Genomic DNA, 19,440 nt, shown 5'->3' with positions numbered 1-19,440 from the left:
TCCTGGGGTCAACACGGTTAAAACAACACTGCATATATTTTTAGAGTCAGAGTTTAGAGCCAGAAAGGACCACTAGATCATCTAGTCTGACCTCCTGTATATCACAGGCCATCAGCACCACCCAGCATCTGCATACTAAATCCAACAACCACAACTTTTGAATGTTTGGGGTTGGCAGTACTAAAACAAAGTTATGAAGCATGTTCTCAGGTGTTTTAGGACAGGATTTCTTTTGCTTATTTGCCAAATGCTGCTTATTTTTACTGTCTCCAGTAGGTGTCACCCTGGGGTCTATACAAGAAGATATATGAAAGTGTAGAATCTGCAAATTGGTTGTATTTTGTATGTGTACATCTGCTTCGCTACAAAAACCTTGGGGTTGGATTAGAATAGAAGAATATATACCATTTTTTTCTGCTAATACAATTTCTGAGAACAGTTTACATGAGAAACGTATTAGGGTCTGTGTATTTAAACACCTCAGGATGCTACTTGGTTTACAGTATGTTTTACTGATATTGGGACATTTTCTGCTCCAGAATACACACCTGGGAGAGAAACATCGTTTCTTCTCTGTGCAGCATAAGATACTCTAGAATATTAGTAGATGGATTTATTTGGAAAGGAGAATGAAATTCAATTTAGCATGTCAGATAAGATCAGCCAATCTAGGGAGATTCTTACATTTTTATTTAAGGTTCCTTATTTGAGCCAGAACAGAAGAAAGTCTGACATGCTGGTTTTTGTTCCTCTTTCTCTAGAATCTTTGGTGTAAACTATCCCAATTTAGTTTTTGTTGTTAGTTTCCTCTGATTTAAAGTATTTTACAGCTGATCACTGTACTGCCAATGAACTGATCTGATGAACTGCAGATAAATAAGGACCTCTGAGAATACTGTAGCTCTGCCACTGATTTGCTGAATGGTTTTGGACAAATCAGCTTCTCTGTGCTTCGGTTTTATCACCGTCTATAAAATGGTGACTGTAATGCCTATTCACAGCCACCACCCTCCCAGAAGTATAGTGAGGATTCATTAGTTAATGTTTATAAAGCACTTTGAAGATGTTATTTATTAATTATCTAAGAGTATGGCGTAAATCCTTTTTCCCACTGAGGATTTGTAGTTTGACATATGAATAGATCCACTTAATATTGCAGCTCTGCTTTAAATAAGACATAGATATCAGGTAGGGCTGTCAAACAATTAAAAAAATTAATCGTGATTAATTGTGAGATTAAAAAAAATTGCAATTAATCACAGTTTTAATTGCACTGTTAAACAATAATAGAATACCATTTATTTAAATATTTTTGGATGTTTTCTATATTTTCAAATATATTGATTTCCGTTACAACACAGAATACAGAGTGTACAGTGCTTATCTTTTATTATATTTGATTACAAATATTTGCACTGTAAAAAAGATAAAACAAAAGAAATAGCATTTTTCAACTCACCTCATACAAGTACTGTAGTGCGATCTCTATCGTGAAAGTGCAACTTACAAATGTGGAATTTTTTTTTGATACATAACTGCACTCAAAAACAAAACAATATAAAACTTTAGAGCCTACAAGTCAATTCAGCCCTTCTTCTATTTCAGCCAATCGCTAAGGCAAACAAGTTTGTTTACATTTACAGGAGATAATGTTGCTCGCTTCTTATTTACAATGTCACCAGAAAGTGAGAACAGGCATTCACATTGCACTGTTGTAGTGGAAGTTGCAAGGCATTTATGTGCCAGATATGCTAAACATTTGTATGCCCCTTCATGCTTTGGCCATTATTCCAGAGGACATACTTCCATGCTGATTACAAGTTCTGATTGATAAGGATCCAAAGCAGTGCGGACTGATGCATGTTGATTTTCATCATCTGAGTCAGATGCCACCAACAGAAGGTTGATTTTCATTTTTGGTGGTTTGGGTTCAGTAATTTCTGCATTGGAGTGTTGCTCTTTTCAGACTTCTGACAGCATGTTCCACACCTTGTTCCTCTGATTTTGGAAGACACTTCAGATTCTTAAACGTTAGGTCGAGTGTTGCAGCTATCTTTAGAAATCTCACATTGATACCTTCTTTGCGTTTTGTCAGATCTGCAGCAAAACTGTTCTTAAGTTGAACAACTAGGTCATCATCTGAGACTGCTATAACATGAAATATATGACAGAATGCGGGTAAAACCACAGAGCAGGAGACATACAATTCTCCTCAAAGGAGTTCAGTCATAAATGTAATTAACACGTTTTTTTTTAACAAGCGTCATCAGTTTGGAAACATGTCCTCTGGAATGGTGGTCAAAACAAACATGAAGGGGCATATGAATGTTTAGCATATCTGGCAATGCCAGCTATAAAAGTGCCATGCGAACACCTGTTCTCACCGGGCAGCATTATCTCCCGTAAATGTAAACAACCTTGTTTGTCTTAGCAATTGGCTGAAGAAGAAATAAGACTGAGTAGATTTGTAGGCTCTAAAGTTTTACATTGTTTTGGTTTTGAGTGCAGTTATGGAACAAAAAAAATCTACATTTGTAAGTTGCACTTCCACGATAGAGATCGCAGTATAGCACTTTATGAGGTGAATTGAAAAATACTATTTCTTTTGTTTATATTTTTTACAGTGAAAATATTTGTAATATAAAGTGAGCACTGTACACTTTGTATTCTGTATTGTAATTGAAATCAATATATTTGAAAATGTAGAAAACTTCCAAAAATATTTATAATAAACATTCTATTATTTATAATAAGTATTCTATTATTGTTTAACAGTGCAACTAAAACTGCAATTAACCATGATTATTTTTTTTAATTCAGTTAATTTATTTTGAGTTAATCGCTTGAGTTAACTGTGGCTAATTGACAGCCCTAACTGCTGGTGATTAACCTAAGTGGACATTTTTACTCAAAAGAACTGTAACTGTAACATAATTTGTTTCACAGTAATAGAAGGCCTGAAACTTAAAGTACCAGAATCTGAAAGAGCATCAGGCTCTTCTTTTTCAGTTAGTGACTTTATGTGAGAAAGGAGCCAGCAAACAGAACTGTAAACAGGGAAGTTTGAGTGGGAGTTCTGTTGGAGGAAAAGATATTTGACTTAGGTGAGAAGGCAATGACAGATACAGAGGCAGCAGTGGTAGTGACCCAAGCAGTGGAAGACACAATGAAGATGACTGGATGTAGAAGCTGTGACATGTACATGATCCTGGATGGGGTACCCGAAAAGAGTTTCGTCTGCATGAAGTGCCACCTGATAGAGCTGATGGAAGAAAAGATCCGAGGATTGGAGATGCAGGTGGAAACTCTGGTTGAGTTTAGAAGGGGATTCGAGTGGTTGATGGAGCAAAGACATGAGGAGGCTGAAGGGAAAAGCTCAGACTTGCAGATGGAAGCAGGACTGAAGAACTCTGAGGGGATACTGCTGGGTGAGAAAAGTGGACAGTGGAAGTATATGACTAAGAGAACCAGGCAGAGGAGAAGACGGGCTAGTGAAGGAGAAATAGAGCTCAGGAACAGGTTTGCGAAGTTGGAAAATGAAGAAGGGGCACAGCAGGTGGTCACTGAAGGTGAGAGGGCAAGGAAGAAGAGAAGAGCAGCTAGTCCTATAAGAAGAGGGCAAGAGTCAATGGAGATAACACAAAATATGAGCCCCAGAAGGACATGGGATGGGTTACAGGGGATTGCAAGGGACAATAGGAATTGAGAGGACTTGCAGCCAGAGGGAACAGGGGATAGACTGGAGAATCGCACCGTCACCAGGAAAAGGCAGGTCTACATGACTGGGGACTCCTTACTGACAAGAACAGACAGGTCTGTAACAAGAGCTGATCAAGAGAACAGAAGGGTGTCTGCCAGGTGCTAAGATATGGGATGTGGACATGAGGCTGAAGAGGATCCTAATGGGAGTGGGAAAGAATCCATCGATTGTCCTTCGTGTGGGAACAAATGATACAGCTAGATTCTCGCTGGAATGTATCAACGGAGACTATGCCAGGCTGGGGAAGACACTTAAGGAAATTGAGGCTGAGGTGATCACCAGTGGGATTCTGCCTGTTCCTAGAGAAGGGCAACAAAGGTGTGAAAAGATTATGATGCTCAACAGATGGCTCAGGCACTGGTGCTATAAGGAGGGCTTTGGGATGTATGGCCACTGGAAAGCATTCATGGACAGAGGATGGACTTCATCTGAGTATGGAGGGAAATAGACTTCTAGGTTGGAGGATGGCACAACTGATCAAGAGGGCTTTAAATTAGGAATCTGGGGGAGATGGTTGGGAGATGTCCAGGTAATCTCCATGCCAGATTTTAACATTGAGAGGGAAGAAAATGAAGTAAGAAAGGATACAGCTGTGGTTAGGAGAATGGACATAAGGAGGAAGAGTAGTGTACATACCAGTCTAATAGGTGATACTGGCGGAAGAATGTCTGTGCCTAATCGGGTAAAGAATGTGAGCAAGGCTAAACAGCAAAAATTAAGATGTTTGTACACTAGTGCGAGGAGCCTAGGTAACAAAATGGAGGAACTAGAGCTACTGGTGCAGGAAGTGAAACCAGATATTATAGGGATAACAGAAACATGGTGGAATAGTAGTCATGACTGGCCTACAGGTATTGAAGGGTATGTGCTGTTTAGGAAAGACAGAAATAAAGGCAAAGGTGGTGGAGTAGCATTGTATATCAACGATGAGGTAGACTGTAAAGAAACAAGACGTGATGGAATGGATAAGACAGAGTGTCTGGGCAAAAATCACATTGGGGAAGAAAGCTACTAGAGCCTCCCCTGGGATAGTGCTTGGGGTGTGCTATAGACCTCCGGGATCCGATATGGATAAAGACCTCTTTGATGTTTTTAATGAAGTAAATATTAATGGGAATTGTGTGATCATGGGAGACTTTAACTTCCCAGATACAGACTGGAGGACAAGTGCTAGTAATAATAATAGGGCTCAGATTTTCCTGGATGCGATAGCTGATGGATTCCTTCACCAAGCAGTTGCTAACCAACAAGAGGGGATGCCATTTTAGATTTGGTTTTGGTGAGTAGTGAGGACCTCATAGAAGAAATGGTTGTAGGGGACAACTTTGGTTCACGCGATCATGAGCTAATTCAGTTCAAACTAAATGGAAGGATAGACAAAAATAGATCTGTGACTAGGGTTTTTGATTTCAAAAGAGCTAACTTAAAAAAATTAAGGAAATTAGTTAGGGAAGTGGATTGGACTGAAGAACTTGTGGATCTAAAGGCGGAGGAGGCCTGGAATTACTTCAAGTCAAAGCTGCAGAAACTATCAGAAGCCTGCATCCGAAGAAAGGGGAAATAATTCATAGGCAGGAATTGTAGACCAAGCTGGATGAGCAAGCATCTTAAAGAGGTGATTAGGAAAAAGCAGAAAGCCTACAAGGAGTGGAAGATGGGAGGGATTAGCAAGGAAAGCTACCTTATTGAGGTCAGAACATGTAGAGAAAAAGTCAGAAAGGCCAAAAGCCAGGTAGAGTTGGACCTTGCAAAGGGAATTAAAACCAATAGTAAAAGGTTCTATAGCCATATAAATAAGAAGAAAATAAAGAAAGAAGAAGTGGGACCACTAAACACTGAGGATGGAGTGGAGGTTAAGGATAATCTAGGCATGGCCCAATATCTAAACAAATCCTTTGCCTCAGTCTTTAATGAGGAGCTTAGGGATAATGGTAGGACAACAAATGGGAAGGAGGACATGGAGGTAGATATTACCACATCCAAGGTAGAAGCCAAACTTGAACAGCTTAATGGGACTAAATCGGGGAGCCCAGATAATCTTCATCCAAGAATATTAAAAGAACTGGCACATGAAATTGCAAGCCCATTAGCAAAAATTTTTAATGAATCTGTAAACTCAGGGGTTGTACCATATGACTGGAGAATTGCTAACATAGTTCCTATTTTTAAGAAAGGGAAAAAAAAGTGATCCGGGTAACTACAGGCCTGTTAGTTTGACAGCTGTAGTATGCAAGGTCTTAGAAAAAATTTTGAAGGAGAAAGTAGTTAAGGACATTGAGGTCAATGGTAATTGGGACAAAATACAACATGGTTTTACAAAAGGAAGATCGTGTCAAATCAACCCAATCTCCTTCTTTGAGAAGGTAACATATTTTTTAGACAAAGGAAATGCAGTGGATCTAATTTACCTCAATTTCAGCAAGGCATTTGATACGGTTCCATATGGGGAATGATTAGCTAAATTGGAAAAGATGGGGATCAATATGTAAATTGAAAGGTGGTTAAGGAACTGGTTAAAGGGGAGACTACAATGGGTCACACTGAAAGGTGAACCGTCAGGCTGGAAGGAGGTTACTAGTGGAGTTCCTCAGGGATCGGTTTTGAGACCAATCTTATTTAATCTTTTTATTACTGACCTTGGCACAAAAAGAGGGAATGTGCTAATAAAGTTTGCGGATGACAGAAAGCTGGGAGGTATTGCCAATACAGAGAAGGACCGGGATATCATACAGGAAGGTCTGGATGACCTTGTAAACTGGAGTAATAGTAATAGGATGAAATTTAATAGTGAAAAGGTGCAAGGTCATGCATTTAGGGATTAATAACAAGAATTTTAGTTATAAACTGGGGACGCATCACTTGGAAGTAACAGAGGAAGAGAAGGACCTCGGAGTATTGGTTGATCACAGGATGAGTAGGAGCCGCCAATGTGATATGGCAGTGAAAAAAGCTAATGCAGTCTTGGGATGCATCAGGCGAAGTATTTCCAGTAGAGATAAGGAGGTGTTAGTACCATTATACAAGGCACTGGTGAGACCTCATCTGTAATATTGTGTGCATGTTTAAGAAAGATGAATTCAAACTGGAACAGATACAGAGGAGGACTACTAGGATGATCTGAGTAATGGAAAACCTGTCTTATGAAAGGAGACTCAAAGAGCTTGGCTTGTTTAGCCTAACCAAAAGAAGGCTGAGAGGAGATATGATTGCGCTCTATAAATATATCAGAGGGATAAATACCATGGAGGGAGAAGAATTATTTAAACTCAGTACCAATGTGGACACAAGAACAAATGGATATAAATTGGCCATCAGGAAGTTTAGACTTGAAATTAGACGAAGGTTTCTAACCATCGGAGGAGTGAAGTTCTGGAACAGCCTTCCAAGCGAAGCAGTGGGGGCAAAAGACATATCTGGCTTCAAGACTAAGCTTGATAAGTTTATGAAAGGGATGATACGATGGGATAGCCTAATTTTGGCAATTAATTGATCTTCAACTATTAGCGGTAGATATGCCCAATGACCTGTGATGGGATGTTAGATGGGGTGGGATCTGAGTTACTACAGAAAATTCTTTCCTGGGTGTCTGGCTGGTGAGTCTTGCCCACATGCTCAGGGTTTAGCTGATCGCCATATTTGGGGTTGGGGAGGAATTTTCCTCCAGGGCAGATTGGCAGAGGCCCTGGGGCTTTTTCGCCTTCCTCTGCAGCGTGGGGCACAGGTCACTTGCTGGAGGATTCTCTGCACCTCGAATTCTTTAAACCACGATTTGAGGACTTCAATAGCTCAGACATAGGTTAGAGGTTTGTTACAGGAGTGGGTGGGTGAGATTCTGTGGCCTGCATTGTGCAGGAGGTCAGACTAGATGATCATAATGGTCCCTTCTGACCTTAAAATCTATGATTCTATGAAAGAGATTGTCAATATATGAAACAAGTGATCTTCAAACAGGGCTTCAATAGTACAAATATATATTGAGGAAAGAGAAAGATACAGGTTTACTCTTGCTGGTGCACAATTATACCTCCTGGCACCAGCCTTGTGCCCCTTCCTATCAGGACTCACCCCAAGGGAGACAGCAGAGGTGCTGCACCTGGGAGGCTTTGGCTGGGAGGAGGCAGCTTTGCATTCTTCTGAGGGCCCTGTAGTAGCCTACCAGTACAAGGTCATGTGGGGATGCACTGAACTATTTTATTCTGTGGCCAGCCTGGTGATGCCCCTGGCCAGCACTGCCCAGCTTCTTGTTCTGCCTTGGCCTACTGTATGCTGTCTGGTGGATGGGAGGCTGCTGCAACTTGCATTGCTGCCTGCTCCCCTTCCACCTAACAGATGTACCTCTGGAGTCCTCCACTAGAGTTAACTGACCTATGCTGTGGGTTCTGACTAACTGAGAACGTGCACAGGGAATTTTGGAGGGCTGGAGTTAAAGATACATGACTCAAAGCGGTTTCTGGGTTTTTAATATTTAAGGGCTCCAAGTCAGCATAATACACTCTGACTCCAGGTGATGGCTGTCCCCCAAATACATTTAAGTTATGTCTATGCATATCTGTGCACACACCTGATGCCTTCTCAGCCTAGTTTCTGGCTATGCACTGGAGATTTCTTTGTCCTACTACTAACCTTCATCTGCAAAACCTACAGTGTCATACCAAGCCCCTTATCACGTCATTTCTCTTTTTGTTTTGAACACCATGCATTAATTTTACGTTTACTGTGTTGCTAGTGCTCATGATTAAGGCTACGATTTTGTCACAGAGGTTGCAGAATTCACAGAATCTGTGACTTCCAAAGACCTCTGTGACTTCAGCCCCTGCAGCTGGGAGCTGCAGAGTCCTGCCGCCTCCTGTAGCAGCAGGGAGCTTACCCCCACCGCCTAAGACAGCAGGTACCCCCACAGCTCCCAGCCACTGCGGGGGACCGGGAGATCCCTGCAGCTTCCTGGCCACTGTGGTTGGGGAGGTGGACCTCCATAGTCCCTGGCTGCAACAGGGAGAGCAGAGGGACCCCGGCAGCTCCCCACTGTGGCGATGGCAGGGGACCCCAGCAACCCCTGGCCGCCACGGGGAGCACAGGGGGAGCCAGGCAGCTCCCCACTGCAGTGACGGCAGGGGGACCCTGGCAGTTTCCCATGGCGGCAGCAGGGGGACACCCGCTTCTCCCCACTGCTGCGGTGGGGCATGGATACCCCCGCAGCTTCCTGGCCACCATGGCAGGGCAGGGGGCAGGTCCCCACAGCGATGGCAGCAGGGGGACCCGCACAGATCTCCTCCACCATGGGGGCCAAGGGGACCCGCACAACTCCTCTCTGCCGAAGGATGGGCAGGGGGACTCCCGCAGTTCCATACTGCGGCAGTGGTGGGGGATTTCCGCAGATCCCCATCCCTGGGGAGGGGGCAGGGGGCCCTGCAGCTCCCCTCCACCATGGGTGGGGGCAGAGGGACCCTGGAGCTCTGAGCCCCCATGGGTGGTGAGGGCCAGAGAGCTCCCAGCCACTAGCAGCTGCCACAGTCCCTTCCCATTTTATCATGGATATTTTTAGTGAAAGTCAGCGACAGGTCACAGGCTTCTGTTAATTTTTCATTATTGCCTGTGACCTGTCTGTGACTTTTACTAAAAATATCCATGACAAAATCTTAGCTTTACTCATGATTTCATTGTGAGTCTTGCAGTATATGGTGGGGGGGTTTTAAATGTCCCAGCTTCTGGAGACAAGTGATTATGTGAGAATCTCAGCTTTCATTTAAAAAAAAAAAAGTAAATTCCCAACACCATATGAATGCAGAGAAAAGTTTTAAAACATGACCTTAAAAGTGCACAGACCAGAAGACATTGAAAAAGAACCCAACATTTGTTATTTAAAAAAACCCTCATGATTTTTAAGACAATTTTGTGATTTTGGGGGTCTGACAATTTTTGCAATGCTTGGGTTTGGCAATACTGCAATGGGAAGTCAAGCTGCCATTTATTTTGGTCCAGATTTCAGCCCCCTTACTCTGTAAGTAATCACACTGGAATCAGTGAAATTACTCATGGAGAAAGAAGTGATTCAACATGAGTAAGAGTGGCAGCATTTGGCCTTTAGTATCTCCTTCAGAAGCCTGCCTGTCTAGTTTATTATATATTCACTTACTACCTCCTATGCCTGATAGAAATTATCTCAATTTGTTATGTGTTTAACTAGTTCAAGCAAAGCTTGGATTCCACAATGTTTCATGACATTTTATCAAAAGTTTTCTGAAAAAACCCATGAGCACTCCTTGCTTCCCCTTCATGCCATTTGTGCTGCTCTGGCTGAGGAGTCCCTTGTGTAGGGGAATTCCCAAGTAGTGTAAAGCTGGTGTGGCTGACTCTTTATCACCTGCTCCTGGTCCTCTCAAGTGTGGGAGGCATGCCAGGGCTAAATGGGGTGGGTGTAATTGCTCTTACGAGGCCCATTACAAACTTATACAACATAAAGCAGCACTGAGGCTGCCATTTATTCACCAAAAGCAGAAGCTGACTCTAAGGTGGTTCCCCCCCCCAACTTGATGATTATCTGTCCTGTTCATTCCCTCTGAAGCACCTGGTATTGGCCACTGTCGGAAGACAGGATACTGGGCTAGATGGACTATTGGTCTGACCCAGTATGGCTGTTCTTATGCCTTGCATGTCGCTGGGTTTGCTGTGAGTCCTACATCTCCAGCAAGGAGTGACGTATTGTGTGCAGTTGTTCCAGTTCTAGCTATCAAGAACTGTCATAAAGATAGGCCATTGCTTACTCTCTGTGTGGCCACAGCACTCAGTCCATCAATCATTGGAACATAGCTGCAGCCCCATGGAAGCCAAAGGGCATGGTGCAAAACTAGTAAAGCTTTTCCCAGGACTCAGGCATCAAAGGGATCTGCCAGTATCATTTTGTAAAATCCAGGGTAGTGATATATCTGGCTGCTTCTAGGCATTCCAACAGTTCATCTACCGTGGACATTGGGTATGCATTAAATTTGGATATAATGATAAGCGTGTTGTGTCCTCTGGTTTCGGTACCAGCAATATAGGACCCCTCCACTCACGGTGAGATTCTTCTCCTACCCAGAGATCTAGCATTGCTTGTAACTCCTTCCAAACTGTTTCCCATATTATCCAAGGACGCAGCCGAGGGGTCTCCTGGACTTGTTGCTCTGTTCCTGTAGCTATGTGTTGATAGATCAGGTGAGTTTGTCCCAATAGAGCTGAAAATACCGAGGAGAAAGACTTGACCAGCTGCTCATGAAAGCTTACGCTCAAATAAATTTGTTAGTCTCTAAGGTGCCACAAGTACTCCTTTTCTTTTTGCGAATACAGACTAACACGGCTGCTACTCTGAAACCTGGATCTAAAAAGTATCACAAAGTACAGTAGAAAAGCCTGGATAGAATGTACATGTAATATTATTATGATTTGTATGGTAGCATCTGAGAGCCACAAGCTAGGATCAGAGTCCCAGTGCTAGGCACTTTACAGATAAGTAACAAAAAAGACAGTTGCAGTTCCAGAGAGCTCACAACCTACATGCACTGAGCCTGATGGGGAATATCTGTGTGCCAAACATGCCGTAGGACTCTCAGTTCTGCTGAGACTGCCATAACATGCCTATAAACAAGGACAGAGTTGGGGAAATTCTGCTCAAAGTTATATCCAGTAAAGCCGTTGGAGGTGGCTGATCCTCTATTGCACTGTGCTTTTAGCAATGCTTTTGACAAACAGCCTCGTGAGGATTTGTTTGTTTGTAATAAATCTAGGTTGCATGGTTTCAGTTGTCATTGTGGACTTTTCATACATCTCCCACTGCATATCTATCTCTAGATTCTGGTGACTTTCACAAGCTACTTGGTCTTCACTCTGTCTTCGCTCAGTGGAACAGTAGCCTTATTATGTACAGCTTTGTGTATAGAACTCTCCTTATATTATTTTGGGTGATTAATTGTGCTATCGTGTTGCTAAGTCTTGTGGGCATCTTTGTATGGTAAGACTGTCTACACTGCACAGACACTGTGGGGGAGCTGCATGCAGGAGTAAAGGACTCACAAGTGGTGGGTATCCTGACTGAGGCCCTGATCCAAAAACCCATTCACTTCAATGGGTTGTGGACTGTGCCCAGAATGCATAATTAACTGTAATCAATTGCTTCTTACATGTTGTTGCTCTTTTTCTCTGTCTAGTAAAAAGATCCCTGTGCCAGCCATACAATCTATTAATTAGAGAGGTCTGCACAGACATCTAGTGGTGAAAGGTTTCAGAGTAACAGCCGTGTTAGTCTGTATTCGCAAAAAGAAAAGGAGTCCTTGTGGCACCTTAGAGACTAACCAATTTATTTGAGCATGAGCTTTCGTGAGCTACAGCTCACTTCATCAGATGCATACCGTGGAAACTGCAGCAGACTTTATTTATACACAGAGAATATGAAACAATACCTCCTCCCACCCCACTGTCCTGCTGGTAATAGCTTATCTAAAGTGAGCATCAGGTTAGGCCATTTCCAGCACAAATCCAGGTTTTCTCACCCTCCACCCCCCCACACAAAGTCACTCTCCTGCTGGTGATAGCCCATCCAAAGTGACAACTCTTTACACAATGTGCATGATAATGAAGTTAGGCCATTTCCTGCACAAATCCAGGTTCTCTCACTCCCTCACCCCCCTCCAAAAACCCACCCCCATACACACACAGACTCACTCTCCTGCTGGTAATAGCTCATCCAAACTGACCACTCTCCAAGTTTAAAACCAAGTTAAACCAGAACATCTGGGGGGGAATGGGGTAGGAAAAAACAAGAGGAAATAGGCTACCTTGCATAATGACTTAGCCACTCCCAGTCTCTATTTAAGCCTAAATTAATAGTATCCAATTTGCAAATGAATTCCAATTCAGCAGTTTCTCGCTGGAGTCTGGATTTGAAGTTTCTTTGTTTTAAGATAGCGACCTTCATGTCTGTGATTGCGTGACCAGAGAGATTGAAGTGTTCTCCGACTGGTTTATGAATGTTATAATTCTTGACATCTGATTTGTGTCCATTTATTCTTTTACGTAGAGACTGTCCAGTTTGACCAATGTACATGGCAGAGGGGCATTGCTGGCACATGATGGCATAAATCACATTGGTGGATGTGCAGGTGAATGAGCCTCTGATAGTGTGGCTGATGTTATTAGGCCCTGTGATGGTGTCCCCTGAATAGATATGTGGGCACAGTTGGCAACGGGCTTTGTTGCAAGGATAAGTTCCTGGGTTAGTGGTTCTGTTGTGTGGTATGTGGTTGTTGGTGAGTATTTGCTTCAGGTTGCGGGGCTGTCTGTAGGCAAGGACTGGCCTGTCTCCCAAGATTTGTGAGAGTGTTGGGTCATCCTTTAGGATAGGTTGTAGATCCTTAATAATACGTTGGAGGGGTTTTAGTTGGGGGCTGAAGGTGACGGCTAGTGGAGTTCTGTTATTTTCTTTGTTAGGCCTGTCCTGTAGTAGGTAACTTCTGGGAACTCTTCTGGCTCTATCAATCTGTTTCTTTACTTCCGCAGGTGGGTATTGTAGTTGTAAGAAAGCTTGACAGAGATCTTGTAGGTGTTTGTCTCTGTCTGAGGGGTTGGAGCAAATGCGGTTGTATCGCAGAGCTTGGCTGTAGACGATGGATCGTGTGGTGTGGTCAGGGTGAAAGCTGGAGGCATGCAGGTAGGAATAGCGGTCAGTAGGTTTCCAGTATAGGGTGGTGTTTATGTGACCATTGTTTATTAGCACTGTAGTGTCCAGGAAGTGGATCTCTTGTGTGGACTGGACCAGGCTGAGGTTGGTGGTGGGATGGAAATTGTTGAAATCATGGTGGAATTCTTCAAGGGCTTCTTTTCCATGGGTCCAGATGATGAAGATGTCATCAATATAGCGCAAGTAGAGTAGGGGCTTTAGGGGACGAGAGCTGAGGAAGCGTTGTTCTAAATCAGCCATTAAAATGTTGGCATACTGTGGGGCCATGCGGGTACCCATAGCAGTGCCGCTGATCTGAAGGTATACATTGTCCCCAAATGTGAAATAGTTATGGGTAAGGACAAAGTCACAAATGCCAGCAATGCCCCTCTGCCATGTACATTGGTCAAACTGGACAGTCTCTACGTAAAAGAATAAATGGACACAAATCAGATGTCAAGAATTATAACATTCATAAACCAGTCGGAGAACACTTCAATCTCTCTGGTCACGCAATCACAGACATGAAGGTCGCTATCTTAAAACAAAGAAACTTCAAATCCAGACTCCAGCGAGAAACTGCTGAATTGGAATTCATTTGCAAATTGGATACTATTAATTTAGGCTTAAATAGAGACTGGGAGTGGCTAAGTCATTATGCAAGGTAGCCTATTTCCTCTTGTTTTTTCCTACCCCCTTCCCCCCCAGATGTTCTGGTTTAACTTGGTTTTAAACTTGGAGAGTGGTCAGTTTGGATGAGCTATTACCAGCAGGAGAGTGAGTCTGTGTGTGTATGGGGGTGGGTTTTTGGAGGGGGGTGAGGGAGTGAGAGAACCTGGATTTGTGCAGGAAATGGCCTAACTTCATTATCATGCACATTGTGTAAAGAGTTGTCACTTTGGATGGGCTATCACCAGCAGGAGAGTGACTTTGTGTGGGGGGGTGGAGGGTGAGAAAACCTGGATTTGTGCTGGAAATGGCCTAACCTGATGCTCACTTTAGATAAGCTATTACCAGCAGGACAGTGGGGTGGGAGGAAGTATTGTTTCATATTCTCTGTGTATAAATAAAGTCTGCTGCAGTTTCCACGGTATGCATCTGATGAAGTGAGCTGTAGCTCACGAAAGCTCATGCTCAAATAAATTGGTTAGTCTCTAAGGTGCCACAAGGACTCCTTTTCTTCTAGTGGTGAAAGTGGGTAATTAACTAGCTTTTTAGTATTAGATGGTGGGTAGAAAAACATTGGCCTCGGTGTGCCTCTGAGATCTGTATGTGGAAGGGGCCCTTGTGGAAGCAACCCCCACTTCCCTGTGGAGGGCACTGTGAGGGTCCAGTGAAATGTGTGGGGAGGGAGCAAGCAGTGGCTGGGACAAGGAAGGAGAAGGATTAGACTGTATTTACAAAAAGAAAAGGAGTACTTGTGGCACCTTAGAGACTAACCAATTTATTTGAGCAAATAAATTGGTTAGTCTCTAAGGTGCCACAAGTACTCCTTTTCTTTTTGCGAATACAGACTAACATGGCTGTTACTGTGAAACCTGTATTTACAGTTTCCCTCCATGGTGGGGAGTCCCCTGCCAGATGCAGAAGCCTTGTGGGGGTTCCAGAGATCCACAGCCCAGTGACACAGGCCTTCTGTATGGATGGCTCTAAGGTCCTGCTGATCCCCATATAGATCCAAGGTTTCATGGAGTTTGGATGCTATCCTCTTGCCTGCTTCCAGGGAAAGGCAAACTCTGCACCCCATAGAGTAACTGGGGAGAAAACTGAGAGATTCCATCATCTGGCCATCTTCTGCAGATTTACCTGTGGAAGGGACTGTTCAGTCCCACTAGTATTTGGGACATTTCAGTTCAGGCTTGGGTTTTTTGTCCCATACTCTTATTTAAATAGGCAGCTACTATAATATTTCCTTTCCTTTCCTTTCTACCATAACAGTTAAAATATTTAGCATTCTGTTCTGTTTAATATGCCATTCAGGATTTCCACCTGAATTCCCTTTAGTGATTTTCCAGCCTATTGCTTCCCAAGCAGAAATACGATTTGCTTTTCTCAAATAAAAGTGTTTTTATGAAAACACTTGGGGATTTTGTTTATTTCTTTGGGTTTGGGATTCTTGTGATGGCTTATGAACAAAGCAAGCAGCCTAACTCAGGTGAGTGTTCTTACTGAATTGAATTGTTCGCAATCCATGGGAACAAGGATGACAAAAATTTGAAGTATTGGGCCCATTATTTCTAGAACTCTATGAGGCAGAACGCTCAACTGATGAAGACCAGCATAATTCTATTGGCTTCATGGAGATATGCTGATTTAGACCAGCTGAGGTTCTGAGCTTATATTCACTGGCTGAAATCCTGGTCCCATTGAAGTAAATGACAAAACTCCCATTAACTTCAATGGGACCAGGATTTCACCTGCTGTTTAGTCAGATATGGTATTTTGTACCTTGTTAATATATTTTGTGCACCAATTCTATCCATCCACCTGCACTTCTGATCCCTTTGGATCCACCTACATTACAAAAAGAGCTCACGAAAGCTTATGCTCAAATAAATTTGTTAGTCTCTAAGTTGCCACAAGTCCTCCTTTTCTTTTTGCGGATACAGACTAACACAGCTGCTACTCTGAAACCTGTCTTTTAAAAATGGTTTCAGATATAAACATGGTGTACTTCTCAGGGATGTTCAGAGGCTTAACTTTTGTAAACTACTTTGAGATCTTCAGATGGAAGGCATTTCGTAAGTGCAAATTAATAATACTTTATATATGTCAAATATTAGGATTAATTTTATACAATGAGGACTTGTTAAGAAATGGTCGAGTTTCCACTATGAATGGCCTTCCTTAAGTATGTCTTGAGAAGGGCCAATCTCAGTTGAAAAATAACGACTGGATCCTAACCAGTGGTGCAAGTAAGCCGGTACAGTCAGGTACACCGTACCATTAAGACATTTATTGCCGGTATGCTATACCGGAAAGACATATTTCAAGAATGAAGTGTAGAGCCCTGCATGAATACAAATTTATACCCATGGATGCGGATATCCGCAGATAGAAATTGGTATCTGCTGAACTGCAGGACTCTCCTGGGAACTGCAGTGGCAAAAGGAGCAGAACATGGGGCTGCTGCTCCGAGGAGCCATTGCCCCGTGCTGGCAGCTCCTCTGGCATGGCTGTACCGTCCCCAAACCAGCCCCCAGCCTTGTCCTCCGGTGGGGCCATACAGACCCCAGACAGGAGACTCAGCTGCGTGGAAGGGCTGGGGGAGGCTACAGCTGAGACAGAGGAGCTGCTAGTGTGGGCCACTGGCTCCTGGGAGCGGTGGCCCCATGTTCTGCTCCTGTCACCGCTGCGGTTCCCGGGAGAGCCCTGCGGTTCAGTGGATACCGATTTCTATTTACTGATATTCACATCCATGGGTATAAATTTGTATATACACAGGGCTCTAGTCTCAGAACATTTTTTGTGAGGGCGGGTGGAGTCAGGGGGTTGGTACCATACTGGTAAGAGTTAAAATCTACTTGCACCACTGATCCTAACCAGCCACTTGGATTGGAAGTATCTAGCTGCCAAAAGGTGCCTGAAATAATTTTCTATTTATGTCCATATTTGAAGCATGATAAGATTCCCACTCGAGTTCCTCAAGGAAGAACTGAATGCAGTATGACTCACCTGGGCATTATCAGCCATATAGTCTAGGAAATAATCCAGCTCACCTCTCCTATTACATCAATTAGCAGCTTTAGGGCTCGAGGATCATGGACAAGTGAATCCGTGTAAAATGAACCGAGGTATTTCTTTGGATCAACTTTATTATCCACTGCACACAAATCAGGGCGCACATTAAATCCATGGGAAATACGCCCTACTGTATATGGGAAAGCGCCACCTACAAAGAGGTAATTGTATTGAAAGTGGAAATTATTTCTTTGATTTACAAAACCTGAAAAAACAGGAAGGAACAAAGCTAATTTGTCAACACAGAGAGAGGTTATTGTGCAGCTATACAGAAATTAGTATCCTATAATACCCAAGAGTGAGCAAGAATTCTTAATCACAAACAACCCCAGGCACAAAATGTAATAAAATGGTGCAAATAAGCATTGTTCCATTGAAGTCAATAGAGAAACTCCAGTTTACTCCAGCAGAAGATTTGGTTCCAACATTATAAGAATTGAGCCACATCAATGGCTAAATATTGGCATACAGTGTTTCTGACCAGAGATTGAGACGTGTGTGTGTGTGTGTGTGTGTGTGTGTGTGTGTGTGTAGGGGTATATGTGTGTGTGAGGGGAGCGGGGAAGCACACTCATTGGACCAGCAGTGTCTGGGGATATAGTGGAGATGATTTTGTCTGCTTATCTTGGGTAGCGAGAGTGTTCACTGCATTGCTCACTATCTCCCCTTCACAGCCGGCTTACAGTAGCTGTACGGTCTTAAGACTGTGTTTACAGCAGCAGTGGGAGCACCACACAAGTTTTTGCTAGTTGTGTGGTGAAATCCTGGTCCCATTGACTTTAATGGGGCCAGGAATTCATCCATTGTTTTTCTGGCTGATATAGACACACCTCTGGAAGACACTGTCAGCTACATATTGTGAGATAGGTTGTGTGGGAGGATGGAGGCAATTTTAAATGATGGCACAGTGATAAGTGAAAGCACTACAAGATTTGATGGACAGAATTACTGGGCTTTCATTGGTAAGAACCCTGTTGGTCAATGCAAGTAAACTCTTCAAGCACTGAGGGAAGAAATAGACATACCTGATTACTACATAGATAAAATACATGTCCAACAGTTGTATATCTTCTCTCCACTTCAGTTTGTTTGATATTTGATTTAACTTTACAGTTTCCTAGACCATGCCAGGCTGGATCTTTAGTCCTTATGATTTTAAGGAAAATCTTTGAAATATGAACCCAATGTAAACTGAAGCAGTGATGCCTGTCTCAGATAGTAGACAACCTGAAACTGTTGGTCCTTGGGAAGTTCCTCTATCCATATCAATGAGTGTAAACACTGAAGCTTGAACAACAATAATTTTAATATCAGTATTGTTATCAATTTCACCACAGAGCAAAGCATTCAAGGAAAAAAAGGAATATCAGATTCTGAAGATCTGAAAATCCTACTTGTATGGCACCTTGTTTTAATGTCTCATTTTTGCATCTCAAGAGAACTGAGTTTGGTGTGTGGGTGAAATTTGTAAGAATACCCACACCCCAAATATACTCATTAACAACCATTATTCAAGTGACATGTGCTAGCTCTTGCCATGAGACGAAAGTGTTTCTGTTCCCTTCTCCTCCTTACATTTCCTCACCAGCTGTCTGTTCTTTCTCTTCAAGAACATAATTTCAAAAGAAAATTGCTTCCCATTGGATGTCAAAACAGAAAAATGGCCAGGTCAACTATACACCAGAAAACAGATGCACATCTTTAGAGCTCACCAGATTCCATATGACAATATGAGCCATACTGCTGAGTTATCCTGGTCATAGATTTTATACCAGCTATTCAATGTAAAGAGTATAAGGTTAGCCAGGAGGGCTTCATTATTTATATCAGATATGGCTACGTGTCTTTTTTTCTGACACAATCCTGAGAGCAAAAATCATAGCTCTAATTAGAAGAGCCATCTATCTTTTTTCCATTTTTACCTTATTTTAAAAAAACCTTGATATAAAATGGCACTTAAAACAAACAAGTGGAAGTAACTGCAACATTGGCATTTCTGCCTTTGTCACTGGAGCACAATAATATTTGAGAGCTTAGAATAGCACTGTGAGCAAAGTTTTTGTAATCTCTACAAACAGCGATCTGTCACCTGCATTTTAGTTTGCTTTCCTTTATTGGTATAAGCTTTTCTGAGTTTCCCTCTGCTCCTATTGTGTGCCTTTTCTTTCTTCTCTCTTACAAGAGCAGCTCCTTTCGGTCAAATCTGCTGAGTGGTCATCCTGAGCCCCAGTGACATATCAAAACATCAAGG

General features: G+C 42.7%; 1 protein-coding gene across 1 annotated transcript in view; it reads right to left on the bottom strand.

Moving 5' to 3' along the window:
* Positions 1-19,440, bottom strand: part of ACMSD (aminocarboxymuconate semialdehyde decarboxylase) — a 55,479-nt gene that overhangs the window by 2,264 nt on the left and 33,775 nt on the right. The window contains exon 8 of the mRNA XM_077830241.1: positions 17,168-17,340. Coding sequence (XP_077686367.1) covers positions 17,168-17,340 — 173 coding nt within the window. The remainder of the gene's footprint in view (positions 1-17,167; positions 17,341-19,440) is intronic.

Source organism: Eretmochelys imbricata, chromosome 11 (genome assembly GCF_965152235.1).
Source record: "Eretmochelys imbricata isolate rEreImb1 chromosome 11, rEreImb1.hap1, whole genome shotgun sequence".
Lineage (NCBI taxonomy): Eukaryota > Metazoa > Chordata > Testudines > Cheloniidae > Eretmochelys > Eretmochelys imbricata.
Note: the sequence above shows the minus strand (reverse complement) of the source record. Positions and strands in the feature narration are given on the sequence as shown.